The 24010-nt window shown below is 36.9% G+C and overlaps 1 protein-coding gene across 1 annotated transcript in view; it reads left to right on the top strand.

Moving 5' to 3' along the window:
• Window positions 1-24010, top strand: part of CTNNA3 (catenin alpha 3) — a 516687-nt gene that overhangs the window by 37588 nt on the left and 455089 nt on the right. Inside the window, exons 4-5 of the mRNA XM_039324638.1 lie at window positions 2817-2983; window positions 21027-21146. Of these exons, the coding sequence (XP_039180572.1) occupies window positions 2817-2983; window positions 21027-21146 (287 nt within the window). The remainder of the gene's footprint in view (window positions 1-2816; window positions 2984-21026; window positions 21147-24010) is intronic.

A 24010-nucleotide genomic window follows, 5' to 3' on the forward strand; every position in this document is an offset into this window, starting at 1 on the left:
CCATCTTTATTTCTGAAGAATATCTTGTTCGAAGAGGATCATAAGCCTCCAATTCCAAATAATTGACAAGTGAAGCAAAGTGAAAGTGCAACGGTGCTTATGATGTTATATTTCAGCTTCCTTTTACGAAGGTCATAAATTTGACAATTGATCACAAAGTTACTTTTTCCATCACTATTGTAACTGCAAACACTTGCTAAAAAAGGCAGTTGTTAAACAAGGATTACCTGTGCGTCTTCCACTGCTTGAGCTATCTTCCTCAGTTAGGGATACAAAGTTCCTATTTTTTCCTCTCTTCCCAGAAGAGTCTTGTAGTCTTTTTTCACACCCAACGCAATACTCTACATGCGATACCTGTTAGTGTCCCTGAAGGTCCTATTATCATACAGAGCCATGGAGAAACTAGGCAGCGCCAAAAGCTATAAAAACAGACTTTAAGCCCAGGAAACAGAGAGAAAACACAAGAAAACAGCTCAGATTGATTCCATCTTCATTCTGTAGAATATACAAGAGAAGGAAGGGAAAATGCAATCAAGATTCTGTTCCTATAGCTTGCTTGATTGCCTCCCCCCCTCTGGCTTACAAAGTTACAGTAGAAGCAATACAGCTGTACAGATAAATATGTATCTAAATAAATAAAATACAGGTAGCTCTTGCATTATGATGGAAATTGGGACCGGGATCGGTGTTGCTAAGCGATGCCATCATAAAACCTGATGTCATGTGATCAAGGTACTTAGTGATGGCAATCTTAAGAGTTCCTAGCAGTTGTAATCCCAGAACCACACACCTTATTAACCAGGACGAGGCAGGAGTCCCAGGCGGAGGGTGTATGGGTACTTATTGGGGGGTACACAGGTGTGTGCTAGGAAGCATGCGTGAGCCAGTGAGGGTAAAGGGGGTGCTGTGGATAGGTGTGTGCTCAGAGTTGTACTCCATAGCAGGACTCCTCAGGGAAAAAATGGCGGGAATGACTGATAGGAGTGACTTGCAAGTTTTTCTGGCACTTTCCCCCAGTGACTGCTTGTGGGATGCTGCCAGGGAAGGCTGCAAATGGTGTCTGTGGGATACTTCAATCCTGCCCAAATATGACTTCAGGGGTATTTCTTCAGCGGTAACTGTGAGAATTAATCATAAGTATCTCTCATTCAGTGCTGTTGTAAACAGTTGCTGAATGAATAGCTGTAACTCGAAGATTATAGCGTTACAGTCAGCTGTGTGGTTTATTGTGTTACCTGGCATCTCTCAAGGTTGAATGAATCTAGCTTTTGCAACGACATATTCGTGGTTGAATCAGTGAGGTCCAAAGTGTTTCCTTGTGCCTTATCAGCAGAACTAGCCATTTTCTGAAGGTTGATAGCATTTCCTATATGCCCTCCATATTTTGAACAGGCTCTTTAAGTTGGGAGACCACTTAAACCAACTTGGCAGCAGGGACATGCTTGAGGATGACCTTCTGGAACTGGTGGCCAAGCCAAATTCAAAATTGATCATAGCTGATAATCTTAATGCCAGACATACTCCCACTGATGAAAACTCTCTAATCCCATTATGATATAATTTGCACTTCTTAATCTACAAACCATGGTACCTAGGGCTGCTGCATCATTCAAATAAAAAGGTAATTAAATATGGAAAGTGAAGATTGGTCCACCTGACTATGAAATTTGATTTCTTGGATTAGTTGCTCTGGATATTGAAGAGAAATTAATCTGGGGTGGCAGAGGTGACAATATTATTGGTTACATGTAAATATCTCCTGATTTAGTATGCAGAATATTAGATGCTAAGGTCAGTTCTTCCTTGGATAATAATTATTGCCGTTTTATTGTTATAATTGCTTATAAAGTATCAGTTTTCAGATTTACACACCCAGAAGACTATCCGACTCAAGGTCCCTCAGATAAGACGGCCCAGACAGAGCTTTTCCATATGTATCATTTTTCTCTCTCTTTGGTTTCATTTGTTCCTTCATGCACTTTATCATTAACCCTTCTTCCAATATATGACCTAATCTTCCAAAAGCCATAGGTCATAATTATATGGGGTCATAGATGTTGACTTTTGGTACTTCCATTGCTCTGGCCAATAATGGCATCCATCTAATCTGTGTCACATACATTATCCCCTACTAAAGACAAGTGTAGCTAGTGGCCAGTGTTAACAAATTTGGTCAGCATGCTAAAAATGCACCCTATGCCTAGGTTTACTCCCAGCATACTCAGAACATGTTATTTTAAGCAAGCTAGGAACTGGGATCTAGGGATTACCTTGCAAGCTAAGAAATCCATTTTTGCAGCATCCTGAGAGAAACCAAGGAGGCTTTTTTCAATAAGCCAAGACACATAAAAGGCGACAATATGGAAACAACCAAATATTGAAGAGTTTTCAAATGTTATTTTATTAGCTGAAAGTACTGTTAAGAGTGAAATGCAAGAAGGTAGAGCACACATTGTAGTTGTGAAACAAGATGATTTCAGTTAGTTTTGGGCCCGTTTATCTATTTTACCATGGAAGGAATAAATAAAGTAATGACCAAATTGGCTCTAAATTACAGGGATTTAGCTGTAATGGTAAGTTGTAAATCAATTGGTATAACTCTGTATAGATCAGCGGTGTCAAACTCGCAACGTCACGTGACATGTCGTGACATATCACGACTTTTTTTCCATTACCGGCAATGGGATAGGCGAGGTTTTGCCATGATGCATCCAGCCCGTGGGCTGGCAGTTTGATACCTCTGGTATAGATGGTCTGCCTTTGACAATTTATTATGGGCATTTGAATGACACCTCACTTATATTTTTATTTTGCAGGTGAAGCTTTAAAGATAACAGCAAAAACATTCACTGATGATCCCTGTAACTTATCTAAAAGAGAGGCTGTTGTGCAAATAGCACGTGATCTCCTGACTGCTGTTACAAGACTTCTTATTCTGGCAGATATGATTGATGTTTCATACCTGCTGCAACATCTCACCACAGTGAGTAGCAAGCATGATCAGCAAATGGACTATATTTCACGTTTCTTATTTTCTATAACAATAACAGATAGATAGATAGCCTTTTTTTTTTTTTACTGTGGGCACAATGGATCACATTAAAAATAAAATTTAGTTGCTTGCTCTCAAAGTGTACACATACATAACACACATTTAAACATACTATATACAACATATATATAGACCTACACCCTTACATATAAGTTACATATAAATATTAATCACTGTCCATCTTGAATACATAATGGAAGGAGGAAGCTTTAGAATTCACAAGATTGATACTGTATGGAATAAAACTATGCCTGAATCTGGATGTTCTGCTTCAGATACCACGAAGCCCCGTCCTCCCAGAATGTAACAAGGAAAACATGTCATGAAGAGGATGTGTAGTGACCCAGATAATCTTACTGACCCTGCTCAAGCAACGCTTCTGTGCTATGTCCTGGATGGAAGGGAGGGAACTGCCAATAATCTTTTCAGCCATCTTCACCACTCTCTGCACCGCCTTCCTGTCTGAAGCAGTGGTGCTTCCAAACCAGACTGTGATACTGTATGACAGAATGCTCTCAATCGTCCCTCTGTAGAAAGTGGTAAGGATAGGAGACGGAAGATGTGCTTTTCTCATGCAACACAGAAAATGCAGGCGCTGCTGTACCCACTTCACCAGTGTCTTGCTGTTGAGTGACCAAGCTAGCCTACTCATTAGCTGCACACCCAGAAACTTTATGCTGCTAACTACCTCCACAGGTGAATCCTTAATGCACAGAGAAGTGTGGCTGTGCCTGCCTTTTCTGAAATCGACAGTGATCTCTTTGGTTTTTCCAGTGTTTAAAATTAGGCTGTTTTCCTTACACCAGTTCACTAAACCCCCAACCTCCTTGTGGTAAGCACCCTCATTATCATCATGAATAAGGTCCACTACTGTTGTATCATCTGCAAACTTCACAATATGGTTGGTGGCAAATCTAGCACTCCAGTCATGGGTCAACAGGGTGAACAGCAGCGAACTTAGGACGCAGCCCTGAGGAGAACCTGTGCTCAAGAAAATGGTGTTAGATCTCAAGTCCTTGAGAGGCATTCCTCTAGTCTTTGAGGTTTAAATCAAACTGTTCCAATCTGCCCACTGCCAGGAGTTCGATCCTGACTGGCTCAAGCCTTTCATCCTTCCAGGTTCAATAAAATGAGGGCCCAGACTGTTGGGGGCAATATGCTGACCTGTAAATGGCCCAGAGAATGTTGTAATGCACTATGAAGTGGTATATAAGTCTAAGTGCTAGTGCTATGTATGTATACAGGTACATTCCATTTTGATTTTATCTTCTGATTTTATAGCAGTGGTATTTGCATGGTGTGTGCCTGTGAAAATCAACAAGATGGTGACTGGAGCAATGCAGTGCAATCCTCACTCCTTTTGAATACATGTATTCATGTTGAAAAGGGCCAGAGTTTTCACTGTGACACTTGCTGTTTTTGCCCCCTCCTGCAGATGATCCTGTTTTGATGTTTATATTTTAATGGGCTTGATTTGTGACACAGTTGTTTTATTTGTTTATGGTTTTGTTCTTTAAATCACCCAGAGTCCCTGCATTTGGAGGTATATAAATTTGTCTATAAATTAAATTATCAAATACATAAAATAGAATAGAACAGAATAGAACAGAACAGAACAGAATAGAATAGAGCTGGAAGGGACCTTGAAGGTCTTCTAGTCCAGCCCCCTGCTCAAGCAGGAGAACCTATACCATCTCAGAGAGATGATTGTCCACTCTCTTTTTAAAAACTTCCAGCGATGGAACGCCCACGATTTCTGGAGGCAAATTCCACTGGTTGATTGTCCTCACTGTCAGGAACCTTCTCCTTAATTCCAGGTTGTTTCTCTCTTTGATCAACTTCCAACCATTGTTTCTCATCCTTCCCTCTGGTGCTCTGGTGAACAACCTGACCCCCTCTTCTTTGTGGCAGCCCCTCAGATATTGGAATACTGCTATCATGTCTCCCCTATTTCTTCTTTTCTTTAGACTGGCCAAACCCAAGTTCTGCAGCTGTTCTTCATACGTTTTGATCTCCAGATCTTTGATCATCTTAGTTGCTCTTCTCTGAATTTTTTCCAGACTCTCAACATCTTTTTTGTGATATAGTGACCAAAATTGACTGCAGTATTCCAGGTGTGGTCTTACCAGGACTTTATAAAGCGGTACTAGTACCTCGCGTGATCTTGATTCTATGCCTCTGTTTATACAACCCAGGATTGTATTAGCTTTTTTGGTTGCTGCTGCACACTTTGTGCCAGGCCAGCATTTCATAGACTGGCAGTATTGGCTATAAACACTAACAGTCCTGAATGAGTTGATTGTTCCTCAACCGCCTTTTCAAGAATAGAACGTTGTTTTCCCTTCTTTAGCAGCCGTTTGAGATGGAGATGCTGGAGATGCAGCTCATAAAAGGACCTGAGCATAGGATGGTAGTCCTATAGTAAGTGAATAGTCACCTCAGCTGCTCTTGGCTAACCAACATGAACATTTTATCTGATCACTGTAGCACTGTATTCATTCACAAAGTATATGTAGTACTGTCATGGTTCTGACTAATGAAACACTTCAAAGAACTTCCAAGCATTGTTTTATCCTAAAATCCTTTATTATCAGTGTAACAGATTGACGGCACATCATGGGTGTATGCCAGAATCTGATTTTCTCTTGCTTGCGACTAACTTTTCTTGCTAAACCCCTCCCTTATTTTGTAGTCATAAGTCACATCTTCCAAATAGCCCGGAGGGCAAAGATTCACTTCCATTCCTTTTCCCAGGCTTTCCTTATAAATCTCCTCCCTTTCTCTGTCATCTGAATTAACTCTAAAAATACCAGACAGTTCTGTATATTTTGTCAAAGCAATAACATCCTATATTAACAGTGTTGACAGGTACTCACCAACACATCTTCCTGATGAGTTTCCCCTAAGTGTTCTATATTTTCCCCTCCAGATTCCATTTTAGGTGGTTCTTTTAGAAGATTAGCACTTCTATCCACCTACCAGATAAAATCTACTTAAGTCTCACCTATGGTTGTGAGATGTTAGGCAAAAGGAGGCCATGTCCTCTTTTTTATCCTCACATCCTCCTTCTGACAGGCATAGTTTTAAAATCAAATACTGTTTGGCTTTTTGAATAACTTTTTTAAAAAATGGTCTGTCTTCACAACAGTAGCCAGTCCAACTGTAGTCTTCCCAATTTTTGTGTATTATGACCTTGTAAATTATCTGCTTCTTTTTTTCCATCTTCTGCTGATAAACTTGATAGTTTAGATTTATGTTATTTAACATAAATTATTTATTTCCTGATTCCACCAATCGGCTTCAGACCAGGCCCTTCAAATCTTTGATCACTGGAGTCTTTTAGAGCACATGATCCGTCAATAGATTTCTATGGTGAAATTTGAAAAGCACCTCATCAGTTCTGTATCACTATCACTGTATCACTATTCTATCACTAATAAATGTTCTTGAAAATAAAGATCTGTTGAAAAAGTGTTTCAGCTGAAACAGCTGTCTTTCTGATGATGTAAAAAAAATAGTTTCATATGAATGTAGGCATAAAAGCACATTTTTGGCAGGTTTTTTACTATACAGTTTTTCACAGATGCCATTTCCACCCCATTGGTCCTCTTTTCATTTTTTTGTGTCTTCCCTTCCCTGCTCAGATACCTGGAAACCCCAGTCTCACTATGCTCTACTTCTAACTGAGGGAGAATTCTGGACCATACATTGGTGGACAGAGTTCACCTATGTCAGGGATCTTAAGCAAATCTGGCTGGCTGAGGAATTCTGGGAGTTGAAGTCCACAAGTCTTAAAGTTGCCAAGTTTGAATACTCCTGACCTATGTCATTCAAAGAATGTCAAGAGTGGCACAGTTTTGTTAGCTCAAGAAAATGAAAGATAAATGAAGAAATCTAGTGACACCACAAGAGTTAATTTCTGAAAAAGTAGAAAGCAATGAGCTCTGAAATTGGGGAAAAGAGAATTTGCAGGCTGGAGATCAAAGTGTTTGTTTGCTTGTATGTTTAACTGTTATGCATATGCAAACATATTCAAACACATTTTTAATACGTTAACTTCATTTTTGAACAGACATTTACTAAACTTAATATGGCAGTAGTTGGAGCCTGCAATTGTAGTTATATATGTTGTAAATAGATAAAGCCACCTCTCTAATAATTTGTACTCCTTCCCCAGTTATATGCCTAGGTAATACTGTATGTTACTTATAAAATCAAAATAGTGCAAGCAGTGGTATTCTCTATGAAATTCTATGGAAGCAAAAGTTGGACTTTGAAGAAGCAGGATAGAAACAGTATTGATGATTTTGAGGATTGGTGTTGAAGAAGACTCCTGAGAATCACGTGAAGTATTAGTACCACTTTATAAATCCTTAGTAAGGCCACACCTGGAATATTGCGTTCAGTTTTGGTCACCACATTGCAAAAAAGATGTTGAGACCTTGGAAAAAGTGCAAAGAAAAGCAGCTAAGATGATTAAGGGCCTGGAGACAAAAACATATGAAGAATGGTTGCAGGAATTGGGTATGGCCAATCTAGAGAAAAGAAGGACTAGGGGTGACGTGATAGCAGTATTCCAGTATTTGAGGGGCTGCCAGAAAGAAGAGGGGCTCAACCTGTTTTCCAAAGCACCAGAAGGCAAGACAAGAAACAATGGATGGAAACTAATCAAGGAGTCTGAAATGTGTGAAATGGTACAGAATCTCCTGCTTGAGCAGGGGTTGGACTAGAAGACCTCCAAGGTTCCTTCCAGCTCTATTCTGATTGATTGATTGGATTGAATACCATGGACAGCCAAGAAAACAAATTATTGGCTCAAATGATCAGGTTCAAATTATCCTTTTTTGAATATAGTATGCAAATACCTAGCTGACTGGAAAAGAGTCTAATATTATGAAAGATGGAAGGAAAGGGATGTATGGACTCAGTTTAGCGGCAGTTTGAAGACCAGGTTAGATATAGATCTTCAGGGAGGAAAATCTATCTTTATGGTTACTAGGAGTTGATAGCAACTTAATAGCACATAATCATCAATCAGTCAATATTGTATGTGACATAATTCATCCCATTGACCCCCCCAAATTTGCAATTTATACATTGCACTAGATTTTAAGGTGATTTGGGGTACATTTAGATAATATAGAAATTGTTCTTTTTTGTAATATATTTTATTGATTTTTTTAAAAAACATAAATCACAATAATTGGTGAACAGTGTGTTGCCTGGGTTACATTTGTAAAACAATCATTAACAATTGATTTCTATAATCTATAATCCACATAATAGTTGATTTTCTCTTTTCCCAAAATATTCTCTTTTGGAAATATTGAGTTAATACAATTCCTATTGTTTTGATAACAATTAAATATATAATTTCCTCCCAATATTCCTAAAAACAATAATCATATCAATATAATATTTCTTTTCTATCCAATCATTCTGTTTGCCTTATCATAGATCCTGTTATAGTCCTTATTTTAATTTGTTTCTCCCACCAAATTCTAGGTAGTCTTACTGGTTAAGATTTTCTCAAAAATTAATTACATTTAAAAATTTAACTCTATTTTTCCATATGAACCATCTCACACTTTTATACTTCTTAAGGAATAGATAAAACAATGAAAAAAAAAAAGAAAGGAGAGCAAGAGTAAAGAAACATAAAAAATAACATACTGCTTAAAATATATATTCCTCCTAAGCTAATGTATATTTATTTCCTAAATTTCTTATTCTTTTTAACCATAATTAAAAATATGTTTAATCTTTAAATATTCCATTTAATACATCTAGTCATCCAGTCCTTTAACTCTTATTCTTAAATTCAATCACATTTAAGTATCTAAAACATTTCCTTTATCTAAATCATTTCAACTTTTTTATATTATTCATATCAAGAAAGAGAACAAAAAAGGAAAAAAGCATACTATATTATTTAAGGAATTCATCCCTCTTAGAATGATATATATATTCCAAAACTTTTCTATTTCTTTAACCATATTCAAACAAATGTTTCTTTTTTAAGTATTCTCTCTGGTAAGTCCCATCATCTATTTTCTTGGTTTCCACTTTAGTCTTTTTCCTTTGCCTAGTATCTTCCTTAATCAATGTATTTTGCTGAATCAAAAAGTTTTTTCATATGTTCGTAAATGTTGCTGTAGATATAAAAGGTAAATCAGGTGAAGTGTCTTTGTATGGGGCTTCTATATTTCCACATTTGTTGAAAATCTTTTTCTTTTTCTTTCTCTCTGCTTCTCTTATCAATTTCTTTCTCTCTGATGTTCCTGACATCTCTACAGTCCATTTTATCCAATCTGTTTTCTTGTCCTCAGATTTATTTTGTAGTCTTAAGGGATAAGTTGTTTTTTTTTTTCTAATTCTTGTGAATTTTTTCCCACTAGGATTAAATCATGTTTCCTTGTTTTGTTAAGTTCCATCTTTAAGTCTCTATTCTCAATTCTATATCCATTTATCTGTTTTATCTGCTCCTTCTCTGTTGTTGTTTTCTGGGAATTTTTTTGTTGTAGAGTTAACTTAGAAATAGATGGATTTATATTTTCAAAGTTATTTTGGATTTCTTTCTGGTTTAAAGTCATTGTTGTTTGAATTAGTTGCAATATATTATATATCTCCTCCTGTGAAATATTTATGTTTTCTACATGTCTCTGATCCATGGCCAAGAATTTGAATTTTTCTCTTCCTTTCTTTTCTCTGCAAATAGCTTTAGAGTCCCAATTAAATAGATATTTGTAATCCAAATAGTTCAAAAAAGATTTTTTTCCCCTGAAATTTATAATTCTCTCTTACCCTACAGCCCAGATTATTGTCTTTTTTTTGTCACAGCTGTTCTTTATTGTTAAAACTTTGAAGGTCACAAACACAGATTAGCTTTTCCCAAGTTTTGCCAAGTCTTATATTAAAGTCATAGCTGTCTTAGTCTTCATCCATCACTAGGTGTCAGCAACTATTTGTTTTTCAATTTCATATATTTTGATCCTCCATAAAAAGTTTAATTTGCCGCTTCTGTTAGTATAAGGGTGGGGTAGGAAATCCCCCTCCTTCCCTTTCAGAGGTATTTTGCTTCTTAGGGATCTTTTCTGGGAAATTAAATGTAGAATAGAAAAGAGAAAATCGAATTCCTCACCCAGTTTCAAGCACGCTGTGCTGGTTATTGCTTTTGGACTTCAGTTGCTAGTAGCTTGGAAAGGTCGATGTGCCAGCCTTTCTCTCGTCAGGTTAGAAGGCTTTCCCCAAGTCAAATGGAACAGCCACTGCCGTACCAGAATTGCTGGAGCACCCTTCTTTCTTCGTCGCCTCTCCGGGGTGACTTAGACCCATTTAGGGTCTCCAAGCAGGGTGAAATTAGCCATGAGGGTGCGGAGAATCTGCAAGCCTGTGACCAGTTGCTACCGCACAAAACCAGAAGTCCTAGAAATTGTTCTTTATGGCTTTCTGTTGGGTAAATCCAACTAATTGTGGTTTCTTCAATAAACCATAGTTAAGAGATCCATGTATAAAGTTCCTATAGCTTTACTTGCTCTAGATTAATATCAGGCTTGGCTGACAGAATGATTACTATTTAGTCTGGTTTTGATAAAATTTAGATTTATATTATGCAAAGTTGGAAACAAATAAAATTTAGCAACTCATGTCACTTTCTAGGCAATCAGTTGGAGAGAAACAGTGCTTGGATATGAAAATCTCAATTTGGCAGAGAAGCTAAGTTAGCCAAGTGTTTGACTATCATTTCCCCCCTCCCCCTAAATTTGCTGATGAATTAACTTATTTGCAAAAACTGTGTGGTATAGTTTTTAATAATGTTTCAAATCATATGCATATCCTATATACTATAATTTCATCCATTGCATTTTTCAGTCCAGACTGGATATGTGTTGGATATCAAAGAAGATAAATAGCTTGCTAAAACCCATTTAAGGATTTGGTTCTTTTGTCCGCACATTTTAGACATTTACCAAATCTCTTCCTTGATCAGCAGTTTCATTTTGTAGTGAACAACATAACCTTTAAAATTAATTTTGGTTCAGTGATCAAAGCTTCCATTTTATCCTATGAAAATTGCAAAATCTCTGAGCCGTGGAGCTGGGAAGCACAGAAACTCCTCATTTCTTCTCCAATGATTAATGACAGGTCTTCCAGCTAAGATCTTTGTGAAGAAGTGCTATAATATATTGGTGCTGCTATTGTATTAGAACACACTTCAGGGAAAGCTTTTCGGGGACATATAAAATATATTGTCTTTTTAATTGATGAGCAGTAGCAAACATTCTGAGAGAGATACCGCAAAAATGGGTGTTGGCGTTCAGGGTTTCTGTGAAACACTGCTAAAAATCAAATGGTTTTTTTTTGGATGGGTGGGTGGAATTAGGACAGCAGTTAAGAATATTTCGGTTGCTGCAGGAAACTCTGAAATATAATCATGAAAGTTAAAGACCCTGGAGGGAGACACAGGAAAAAAAAAAAGCTAAGTTAGAACTCATTAGAGATTTCAATTGTATTACAGTTTGGTCTTGGATGGCACTAACTAAGATGCTATTAGAGCTTGGTGTTGATTCAACACTACATGCTACAGTTACTCTGGAAGCCTTAGCTGTTTTCTATTAAGTACAATAATATAAAAAGTGCTTTTTGAAAATGAAATAAGCATGCTTGAGCACTAGAAAACACCAACCCCCGCAGAAGCAGACAAAAACATAATACATAAATACATGCACACAATTCTTTACACACAACAGAGCTCAGAAATATGCTGGGCTCTGTAGGAGAATATTACATAGCTGTCTAACATACTCTAGAAGAATACACACACAATAACACACATAAAATAGAGGGTTCCCCCCCCGCCGCCTATGCTATATTTTTAGAAAGCAGAGGAAAAAAAGATTGTGCTATTCTTTAATGTATTCATATTTCCGAAAGATTTTACAACGTGGTAAAATATTGAATGTTTTCAATGATTTCTATATTTTCTAACACTCTAAATAATAAAGAAACTGAAAGCAGTTTAGAAACACTGAGAGCCCACACAATTACTTAAGAATGGTGATTATTACTGTAAAAAGCATGGTAGCAATAGAGATTTATTATTTCAACAGAAGCATTGATTCTAAAAAAAAAATAGTACAATATGGGTGTTTCTTTTTTTTTTTTTATTAAAAATTTTTAAAATTTTACAAAAACAAATCCCCTTCCCATACCCCCCCCACCTCACCCCCCCTCCCCCAACCTCCCAAACCCTCCCCCTGGACTTCCCAGAGCTGAGTACAGGCTTAATTGAAAACAAAACAAAACAAAACAAAAAACTTAAAACACTTTTAAAACCTAAACAAATCTAAATACAATCATCATTCTATATAAACTCCCTCCAAAAACCACAAATTTAAACATTACTTTCTTTGAATATCTATACCTATAATATAAAGTCTAATTTCTCCCTCTTTCTTTATCCTAAAACAAACAAGAAAAAAAAAACCTTTATTATACCATTAAAACTAAGTACTCTTTAGAAACTAAAAATAAGTACATATTTCCTTCAATCTTCATAATCTTCTCTCCTATCCAAAAAAAAAACTTAAAAAACATATAAATCCTAAACAAATCTAGACACTTTTAGTTAAGCAAATTATTTTCTCTTAAAAAAATTAATAATAATATTTAAAAAGACAATTTTAAACATAACTTAAAACTTAAACAGGTTATACTCCCTTCAAAACACAAAAAACTTAAAACATTAAGGTCCCCTGGCTAGAATAAACAAATTATACTCCCTTCAAAACACAAACTTAAACAATACTGAAAACTTAAAACTTTAAAATCCCCTTATGCAAATTTAATCAAATTTCATCTTATAAGTAATAATAATAATAATTACTAATATTATCATTATTCTTTATAAACTCCCTCCAGAACACAAATTTAAAACTTGAAACTTTAAAATTCCCTTATACGTCTATCTACAATAAACACATTAAACATTTCAATCTTCACCAATAACAAATTCCATCCATAAGAAACTCCATCCTTATCAATCTCAATTATACTAGTGTCATTATTATCAGTCTCAGTTATCCATTGTCATCGATCCTCGTATCATACTCAAGAGAAATGCTGCAAATTCTGCCTTAGAAGACTGCTCCAAAATTCCTGAATCTCTCAACGACTCCGGAGCCTTCCCAACTTCCATTTCAGACAGCAGTTCCACCCTTGAAGCCAAAATTCCTGAATCTCCCATCGACTCCGAAGCCAATACAGGTAAGGGTTCCTTAAATTCCTCCTTGTGTTGGTCTTTACAATTATAAGTTGTACAAGTTATCCTCTGCCCGTTCCTCTCTTGTTGATGCCCCTCAAACTGAGATTTCCCAGTTTCCATTTCAGGCAGCAATTCCACCCTTGAAGATTGCTCCAAAGACTTTGTAGGTCTAACATCTCCCAGAGATTCAGAAACCACTGAATATGAAACTTCCTTAACCTTCTTCTGTTGCTGCTTTTCTTTGGAATTGTATGCTGCACAAGTTGTCTTCTGCTCCTCAACCTGGACTTGTTGAGGCCTCTCACACAAAGATTCGCCAGTTTTCATAAATATAGGCTCTTCAACCTGTAATTCTACATTCTTTTCTTCCAAAACTTTAAACTTAATAGATGGCGATGCACATACCCCCAGGACCGAAGTATAAAAATCTTTTGCTTGAGAAACAGTATTAAGTCTATAACATGTCCCCAGGTAGTTCACCACCATTCCAGTCGGAACATCCCATCTGAATAGAATTTTTCTCTTTTTAAGTTCATTCGCTAGAAAAGCAAACTCCTTTCTTCTTCTTAAAATTTTAGATGGGATCTCCTTAAAAATTATAACATCTTGTGAAGCAATTTGAAATCTCTTCTTATAATAGGCTTGCACAATTTCATTGCGTAAAGATCTTTTACCAAAGTAAATTACCACATCTCTTGGCAGATTCTTCTGTGCTGCCACCACAGAGTTAACCCTAAATAATTTTTCAATTTCACTAAGTATTCCCTCTTTTTCTTTATTCAAAATCAATGCAAAGTCCTTTGCAACCATCTCTTTCAGATCTCCTTGCAAAGACTCTCCCAGGCCCCTAATTCTTAAGGCATATTCCATTTGTCCATATTGAAGCATAAGAATCTCATTTTCCATTTCTTTTTCCATACTTTCAATTTTCCCCTCCATTATGTCCACTTTTTCAGCTACCTCTTCCACATGGGAGTTCACCTTTTCAAGAACAGAAGCAACTCCTTCTAAAGCCAAAACAAAATCTTGTCTCAAGATCTTATTATTTTCCTCTAAAATCTTTTTCATTTCTGCCCTAATTTGAATTATAACATCTCCCATCATGTCTTGCAAATCCTTCATAGTTATTAGCTGACCCCCAGAAGAGGGTGAAACTGTTGATTTAGAAGCTGTAGAAATCCCTGGACGCTTTGGAGCCATCTTAAAGAAAAACCTTTAGTCCTTCTTAAAAAATTATAAAAATTCCTTCAAAAATCATAACTCCCTCCAAAGAAGGTCATTATAATAAAAAGAAAAAAGGGAAAAAAAAGGAAGAGAAAAGGAATTAAAAAAAAAGCTTTACTCCTTCTTAAAAATTACAAAAATTAAACAGAAAAAAGTCCTTCAAAAAAGGGTCATTACAATAAAAAGAAGGGAGTTCAAAGAAAAAAAAAAGGGAGAAGAAAAAAAATAATTAAAAAGAAAAAGTCCGTTCCAAAAAAAATACGTAGAGATACCAAAAACAACCATTCCAATCATAAGAAAATAAAAAGGGAAAGGGAAAGAAAAGAAAGAGAAACACCAAAAAGCCTGCCGGTCAGCATTCTAACTTCAAAAAAAAAACAAAACACCGAGAGATTTGCCGATCGCCATTTTACTTTCCCTTTCAACAAAGAAAAAAAAAATAAAAAGAGAGAATAAAAATAGAAACAAGTCTTAAAACTTAAAATCCAAATAAATCAAAGAAAGCAAAAACTAAATCCTCTACTCAGCTCTGTCCGTTTATAAAAAAAAAAAAAAACTCACCAGTTCTCCTTAAGCACGGAGGTGTTTGCAGCGGCTCGTTTTGTCCCTGAGGACAAAAACATCTGGGAAGCGGAGACAAGTCTGAACTCCGTGGGAGCACTCCTTTCACCCCCCCCAAAAAACTTGGGGGGTGCAAAAGAGGCTCTACCACTATTCAGACACTCTCTACCCCCCCCCTTTGCCCAGGAGGGGGATTTTGAACCGCTGAACAGCTGGTGTCTGCTGTTCATAGCGGTTCTTACACTTACCCAGGAGAGACGGCTACAAAGTAGCCGCCATCGCGCGCGCAAAATCCACCAGAAGTAATATGGGTGTTTCTTGATAGGACATTCCCACTGCTCCCTATCCTGATCATGGGAATTATTTTGTAAGTTTTACAAAATCATTTTTTGTTAGATGAGCTGCCTGAATTTTTTGTGAGTGGTGTATCTGATGGTTTTTCTTCACTTTGTAACTGGCATTCCAGGCAATTTTCTGAAATAAGAATTTGGGATTGTTGGCACAATACTGTTCCCATGAAAGATTGCTATCTTATTGCATCAAGGCCCCCTAGTCATGTGCCAGCAGTTGATTGATTTGGTTGGTTTTGCTCATTTGAAGATACTCTTTCTGTTATGCTAACCCTGGGGGTTTAATAAAAAATGTAACATTGAAAGAATTAGAATTGTTAAAAATCTTCATGAATCTCGAATACATTTCTGGCATCCCATTACATTATTTTTCAATGTTGGCAGTTTTAAGAGGGGCGGACTTCAACTCCCAGAATTCTCAATCAGCATGCTCCACTCCTCTTAACGCTGCTAAGGGTTATGGTTCTGACAGATGAAACTCTTCAAAAGAACTTCAAGGCATTGTTTCCCTTAAATAATCTTTTATTTGAGAAGCATAACATCGGCACTGGATAATCGAAACCAAAAACATCGGATATTTTTGTATTGACATTAAGATTGAGAAACTCTGCATTCTGGCTGTTATGCAATAATTGTTTGATCAGACAGAAAAGGCATCAGATAATGACCAATGACAGCCTCAGACAGAAGGGATGTTAGAATACAGTGGTGCATGCAATTTATGCATACAATTTATTCCAGGCTGCCCAGACTAGCTTGATGCTGGGAATTTAATTTTTGCTTTAATAGTTGTATAACCAATACTTTTCTTCTCATTGCAAGCTCCATTTTCTGCTGAAACATCACCATTTATTACCATTCACAGTAATTTTCTTCTCCATCAACTTTAGTCCATCAGAATTCAGAATATTCTTTTTTTATAGGTCATTTATTTTTCTGTTGTTCTTGACAGAGCATATAAATAACGAGCTCTCAGTTTTTCCATAGTCAACCCTCTCAAGTCTTTCCAACTCCACATTTGTATTAAAAATAAAGTTTTGATCAAGCATTGTGTGTCAAGCAGGGAAATCAGGAAACTCAGGCAGTTCAATCAAGGTTTATTGCAAGCTTAAGATCTCTACAAAAATCTGAACTACCAATGGTCAAAGCAAAGGAAAGCAAATTGGCTGTAGATAAGAGTCAATGGAATTCAAGGTTGGCTAGACTTAGATCTCTTGTGAGTGTGAAGGGACTTGAGCAGGGGTCTTCAAACTTGGCAACTAAGACTTGTGGACTTCAACTCCCAGAATTCCTGAGCCAGCCAGGCACACCAACTGAGGAAGTCTGGGAGCTGAAGTCCACAAGTCTTAAAGTTGCTAAGTTTGAAGACCCCTGGACTCAAGGTTGATGATGTGTTTGACCCCCTCACTTGGGCTCAGCCTGATCATCTCCTACATCAGACATGTCAAACTTGCAACGTCTCGTGCAATGTATCGAGACTGTTTTGCCATTGCTGGCAATGGGATGGGTGCGGCTTCTGTGTGACGTGTCCGGCCTGTGGGCCGGCAGTTTGACACCCCTGTCCTACATATATGTCTTCTAGCAATAATCGAGATAGCCAACATAAGTATGTTTCCCACAAGAAGCTATTTTTATAATTAATTCCAATAGCTTATGGCAAAAGGTAATGTTAGCAATTTATCTGAACTCTTAATCCATTTATAACTTTACTAGATCAAATTTTTATTTAGCTTTTTGATGTTTATTTCAAATTCTTTTAGGTTCTTAAGCTTATAATTAATGTTTCTTTTGAAGATAAATTCACCAAATGAAGACTGAGATGTCTTTAGTTAGTTCCTTCCCAACCCTCTTAGGTACACAATGGCAGCAGACTAGAGATGGAAAGTAGGAGACCAGGTGATCCCTCAGCTCTTCTGTGCTATTAAAAAAAGTATTTGGTAGAAGAGGATAATTTTGCCAAGGGTGGTAATACTGGTAATTTTCTGAGATTTGTTTACTACCTACTATAAGGGGCTGTGGGAATACTCTTGGGAGACAGGAGTAATAGAATAGAATTGTAGAATACGGTAGAGCTGGAAGGGACCTGCTCAAGCAGGAGAACCCCCTGCTCAAGCAGGAGAACCTATACCATCTCAGACAGGTGATTGTCCAGTGATGGAGCACCCATGATTTCTGGATGTAAGCAAAGCCTCAATCAGGGGTCTCAAAACTTGGCAACTTTAAGACTTGTGGACTTCAACTCCCAGAACTCTTCAGCCAGCCAAGCTTTCTCAGTCTCAGAAAGTGTCTCAGAAAAAAAAGTGTCTCAGAAGGGACCCTCCCTAGTTTTCGGCAAAATAAGTTTGAAGACCCCTGAGATAAGAGATACTAAATGGCCCAAATTCATTCATGTGCATTTTGAAATTATTTATTTATTTATTTTATTTATTTATGAGACTTATATACCGCTTTAAGTGCAAGCACTCTCTAAGCGGTGTACAACAGTAAGCAATGTATATATATATTTACATTGCCCCCAACAATCTGGGTCCTCATTTTACCTACCTCGGAAGGATGGAAGGCTGAGTCAACCTTGAGCCGGTGAGATTTGAACCGCTGACCTGCTGAACAGTCAGCTAAAGTGGCCTGCAGTACTGCACTCTAACTGCTGCACCACCTCGGCTCTTATAGTCTTTGGAACCCTGGCTTAGGTCTTGAACTACATCAGACATCTCTATATTTGGCAACTTTAAGGTTTGTGGACTTCAACTCCCAGAATTTCCCAGCCAGCATTGCTGACTAGGGAATTCTGGAAATTGAAGTCCAGAAGTTTGAAAGTTGCCAAGTTTAGAGACCCCTGAACTACATAATATTTGTGTTCTCATAATAGGCTGGACCCAAATACAACATGAACACTTTACTCCTCCCTTAATCTGAAATATTGGACCACACACAAATTCCAGTGCCTTCTCTCTAAGGCAGTGATTCTCAACCTTTTTAATGCCGCGACCCCCCCCCAACCGGTCATAAGTTGAGGACTACTCAACCGGTCATAAGTTGAGGACTACTCAACTAGTGCAGCACCATTTGCAGAATGGGACTTTTGGTGGGCTCAGCAGGGCAGAGACAGCCTGGACAATTCCTATTGGTTTTTGAAAGCCAATAGAATTCGACTCTATTCAAGAGAGTCTATTCTATTGGCTTTCCAAAGCCAATAGAATAAAAGGGAGTAGCACAGCTAAGGAAAAGGGGGGAAAAAATGGCGGACTGCGTTGTTTGGCGACCCCCGTGAAATGGTCGTTCGACCCCAAATGGGGTCCCGACCCACAGGTTGAGAACCACTGCTCTAAGGATTGACCCTGGTGTACATATTATGATAAAACTCTCTTGCCTTGAATAGCTAAAAAGGCCATTCAGAACTCAAATGCTTATACTGTATTCATTCAGAAAATTTTGAATGTCAATATACAATCAAGACCAAAGACATTTGTACTATGGCTGATGGATAAAACTATGGAAAATCGCATTGCATTCTGTTCCTACATAAGATAATGGCATGAGAACTTCTATATGTCCAATGGTAGAAAGACTTAGTATCATCTATAAAGGAAGAATGGTTGATGAAGCTGATGGAGATGACCAAGATGGAAAAACTGTTGGTTTTGATTAAAGAAAAGATATTGACTAACTCTAATGCTAATTGGAAGCCCATTTTGGACTTTTTTGCAAAACAGAAAAAAAAAGGAAATTATGATATATGAGTTTGGACATATATTTAGGCAATATTAATAAATTATGTTTTGAAAATGGATGTTATGTTGTAACCATAGAGCAAGAGTTGGAAGTAAAATTTATTTATATCTGCTATAAAAGAAGTTGGAATTATTCCCTTTTCTTTTTGTACTGCTGCTTCTTTCTATTTTTTTTTTTTTTTGCTGCATTTCTATCTGCTATTTCTCTCTATTTTTTCTTTCCTATTCTCTTTTTGGAATAGTAGTTCTTGTTAGTTTTTAATTTTTCTATTTTAAAATTTAATAAAGTTATTATTAAAAAAACCCTTTTCTGCCTTTAAACACCTGCTGATTTGAAACATCTGAGAGATAACAGTTTATGTTATGCCAGCAGGTATTATATCATGTGGAGAAATTCTGGAATTTGTGCTTTGAATGCTGCCAATCTAACAGGTGGATGAAAGTAGATGAAAAGTAGATGAAAGCTATAGCAAAGAAAAGCACCGAACTAAGATTAATCTGAAAAACAACCTTTCATTGTTATTGATAATCAGTTCTGGCATAATGTTGGTCTTTAATAAAAAGGATCATGGAGTTATTCAGAGCGGAGAGATCCAAGTGAAAATATTTCAATAAAATGAGCCCTCCCTTAAAATAGGTATTCATTGTTAATATTGGTTTGGGCAATGTCCATGGTGGTAGCTGCCATGTAGTTGAAGGTTTGTGTGGCATTATTTACTTCGCTATCAATAAAATTCAAGACATGTAGAGTTTTGCTCTCATAGGTAAGCATGAGATGATGATCTAAGTCAGGGGTCATCAAACTTGGCCCTTTTATGACTTGTGGACTTCAACTCCCAGAATTCCTCAGCCAGACAAGCTGGCTGAGGAATTCTGGGAGCTGAAATCCACAAGTCATAAAAGGGCCAAGTTTGAAGTACCCCTGATCTGCTGGTACTTGAATGGGAAATCAGTGTCAATCTTTTAAACTGAGTATGAGCCCGCCTGGGAAACACTCCCAGGCAGGTCAAAAAAGTCGAGATGATGGCTCCAACCACATACATGAAACACAGAGTTTATATAAAAAAAGGGATAGGACTTCATTTGCATGGTCACTGCCATCATATTGATTTTTTTAAAATCCCTGTGGACATCTCAGAACCCAGCTAATGGTCCTGTAAAGCACAGGATAAACTTTGATATGGTTCCAGTCTCTCCCTTGCAGTGGTTGCTTTTCCTTTTTTTGAAATAATGACAACTTAGAAATCTCCCCCCCCCCCAAATTTCACTTCTCCATGATTTTGATTTCCAGAAAAGTATTGCAGCCACCTATAACTGAAGGGAAAACAATCGTTCTTATCCTCCCTGATCGCATCCACATATTCTCCATGGTTTTCCTCTTGACTGCCAGCTCCAGGCTTCCAACTCTGACACGGTGGGAGGACGGGGAATCTGGCATTAGCAGTTTCACCTCATGCAACACAAATGTGGAAGGAGCTTCCAGTGTTTGTTCTGCTGCTTTTGGTGATGGAAGGAACCAAAGTGGAGTGATAGGGTCTATATGGTCCTTTATGTTAGGGCAGAATTTTGGCTGCTTGTGACATGCACACGTGGCCCTTGATATGCAGATTTGGAGAAAGACAGGCGTTGAGTCTTGTAATGCAATCTAGTAATTTAGCGGTGGGGCAGATGACTTTGGTGACAAAAGAGGAAAATTTTAGGAAGTGTATTTTCCTTCTGATAATATAACTCGGAGGTAACAAGACTTGATGCTAATTCAAATGCAGTGCAAAGGATTGATTTTTGGGGATTTGTTCCTAAACCAATTCAGATGTTCTTTTTTCCTACTTTTTATATGGCTGCAGGTACAGAGAATGTTAATGTCTCTTCGAAATGTATCTAGTAAATCAGAACTGCAGAAAACCTATCAACATCTTCAGAAAGACCTGAAGAAGCTAGACCATTTGGCATTTAAGCGACAACAGGTAAGAAATGAAAGAACATTAGTAAGATCACCCATCTAGATTTCTTTTTTCAAGTGGGTCTTCTTTGAAACAATGTGCAAAAGGCAGAGATCAAAAGAGAAAGAGAAATGAATGAAAGGTCATGATGTAAGGCTGATTTGAAAACAGATACTGTACACAACAGTTTTTCAATTGATCTTTGTGTGCTGCTGAATTGTATCCAAATACCTTATTTGTGATGAGATTTTAAGATAAGGCTATGCAAAATAAATGGATAAACCTTATTTTGATATGATTAGCCAGATCATTTCTACATCATTCTGATGGGTAACTCTTTTGTTAATAAGAAACAAAAGAAGTATTTTAAACATTCAGTAAATTTTAACTAATTTTACTTAAATACATTTCCATTTAGTGGCCACACTCCATGGACTTTTTATTTTAAAGGATGTCCTTGATTGCTAAAAAAGTATCCTAAATTAATCCTTCAGCATTATATCTGCTTTAAATATGATTTTTTAAAATAAGTTAGTGATAAAGTGTTTGCTTTGTATTCATTCTCCATTAGTTACGCTGCTTTTTCTGAGGATTGTTTTAATTCTATGGAATAAGTTATATCAGTAAATGCAGTGAATCCAGTGTTTTTCAAACTGGATTTCCGGTCCCACATAGAGATCTTAAGGTCTAAGTGAGAGCCAGTTTGTCTAGTGCAGTGGTTCTCAACCTGTGGGTCGGGACCCCATTTGGGGTCGAACGACCATTTCACGGGGGTCGCCAAACAAGGCTGTCCGCCATTTTTTCCCCCTTTTCTTTGGCCATGCCCCTGGCACCCGGTGATGTATAAGTGGTTGGGGGTCACCACAACATGGGGAACTGTATTATGGGGTCGCGGCATTAGAAAGGTTGAGAACCACTGGTCTAGTGTCTTTCGCCTCTAGGAAGCAGTCAAGAGCAAACCTATTTCTGAAATATTACCAAGAAAACTGCAAGGATTTGTCCAGGTATTCACCAGGAGACAAAACTGACTTGAAGGTGTATATGCGCACATATACACACACATGCGTACCACCCACCCAGAGAAAGCTGGAGAGAGAGCAAGTTAAAGATGAGATGCACAGAAATATGGATATATCTAGTCTGAAAATTTCACCTTGCGCATCGTGATGGGCAGTTGGTTCCATGGCTTAAAAGATTGATGAGAAGAGAAATGGAAAAAGGATGAGGGAACTAATTCAGTTTTGCAATAAATGAATTATACTCTACTGTTGCCTAAACTGAATTCATATTCTAGGAAGCTACTGCAGTTCTAGAATAGGTAGTAAAAAATAGATGTACTATTGTATAGGAAAGCACAACTTGCCTCTTATAAAAAGATTATGAGAAGAATAATGCTACAATATTACCAAGGGCACCAGATCAATGTTTCTGTCCACTTTTAGAAATATTTATTTATTAGCTAGAATTATAAGATCACCAACTCAAACAATGCAATGCAAACAATGCAAATTAAACAAAGCTATTGTTTAATATCTGTGAAAGACAGCAGTTTGGGAAGGCTGTTCTAGAAGAATAGTTACAAATATATCTTTATAATATGATACTGCTATAGAATTCATTTTGCTGTTCTCATCTAATTCATTTCACAGTTTATATAAAGTGCATGTTTTGAATGCTGCATGCTTTTTCATCACATTTTATGAAAATGTTAGTGTTTATATAAAAACCCAGAAGGTGATTAATAACAGTACAAAGAAAAAGAGGGGAAAAATGGATTTTACAAGTATGTAATAAATTAATGGCATATGGCTGCTGGATAGACTTAAATTGTGCTTACTACTAGAACAAAGGAACATTTTGTGAAACTGCTGTTTGCTCACAATGTATAATTAGAGTTTGGAAATATGACTTGATATCATTGCAGGCAACACTGAAGAAAAATGGCCATTTATTCATATTGTAAGAGATAATAAGGCAAGGACTGCTAAAGCTTTAAAAATAAGGTTTGCAAGGATATTATTTAAATCTTCAAGAATTAAACTAGCCTCTGTGTTACTCCCAGAGAAACATATGACGATAATTATATTTCCCAACTAATTTGACTGGAAAGAGGCATTTCTTAGATGTTTGATTCTCAACAATCTCTGCTGTAAATATGGTTGAGCAATCCAGGTTCAACCATCCCATTCTCACATCTGTGCCCTCAATTATATAAATCCATTGGATTTATATAGCACAATATATAACCTACGTGGCTGTCATCTAGAACGTGTTCATTATTTTCCTGATTAGAGTGTCAGAACAGGTTACAGGTTTATTTTAAGCTGCATTTAATTTGAATGTATACAATCTAATATAGCATATATTTTTCCTTTCATTAATTTAAAAATGGCCCATAGATGGCAATGTTTTCAAAGTTATCTCTGCTTTCTACTGCAAGGCTAAATTATAACTGAAGTCCAATATTAAGGGCACATTTTATTGTTAAAAATGTGATTCCTCATTTATCAATATAACAGAATGAAAAAAGGAAAAAAGTTTGTATCTACTTGTAATGGCAAGGGGTACTGATTATCTTCATCATTCAAAAAAAGCATCCATATGGAGCATCCCTAATATGAACTTTTATTTAATTCAATAATGAATCAATGATAAATCAGATTACTAAATGGATGAATATATTGAATGGTGTGGCATCTTTAATTCAATGGCTTATGTTTTGGATAAAGAGTGGATAGTTTCTGAAAACAAGACAATATTGCGATTAAAAAAAAGGTATTTGGTGTATCTGCCAGGCCAAAATTTGTGTATTCATTTTGCAGAAATGGATTGTTACCCATACTAACTACATTATGGTATTTTGATCAGCAGAACTTACTAAACATAAT

The sequence above is a fragment of the Crotalus tigris genome, unplaced genomic scaffold, assembly GCF_016545835.1.
Source record: "Crotalus tigris isolate CLP2741 ecotype Arizona unplaced genomic scaffold, ASM1654583v1 scf7180000024304.1987388, whole genome shotgun sequence".
Classification (NCBI taxonomy): Eukaryota; Metazoa; Chordata; class Lepidosauria; order Squamata; family Viperidae; genus Crotalus; species Crotalus tigris.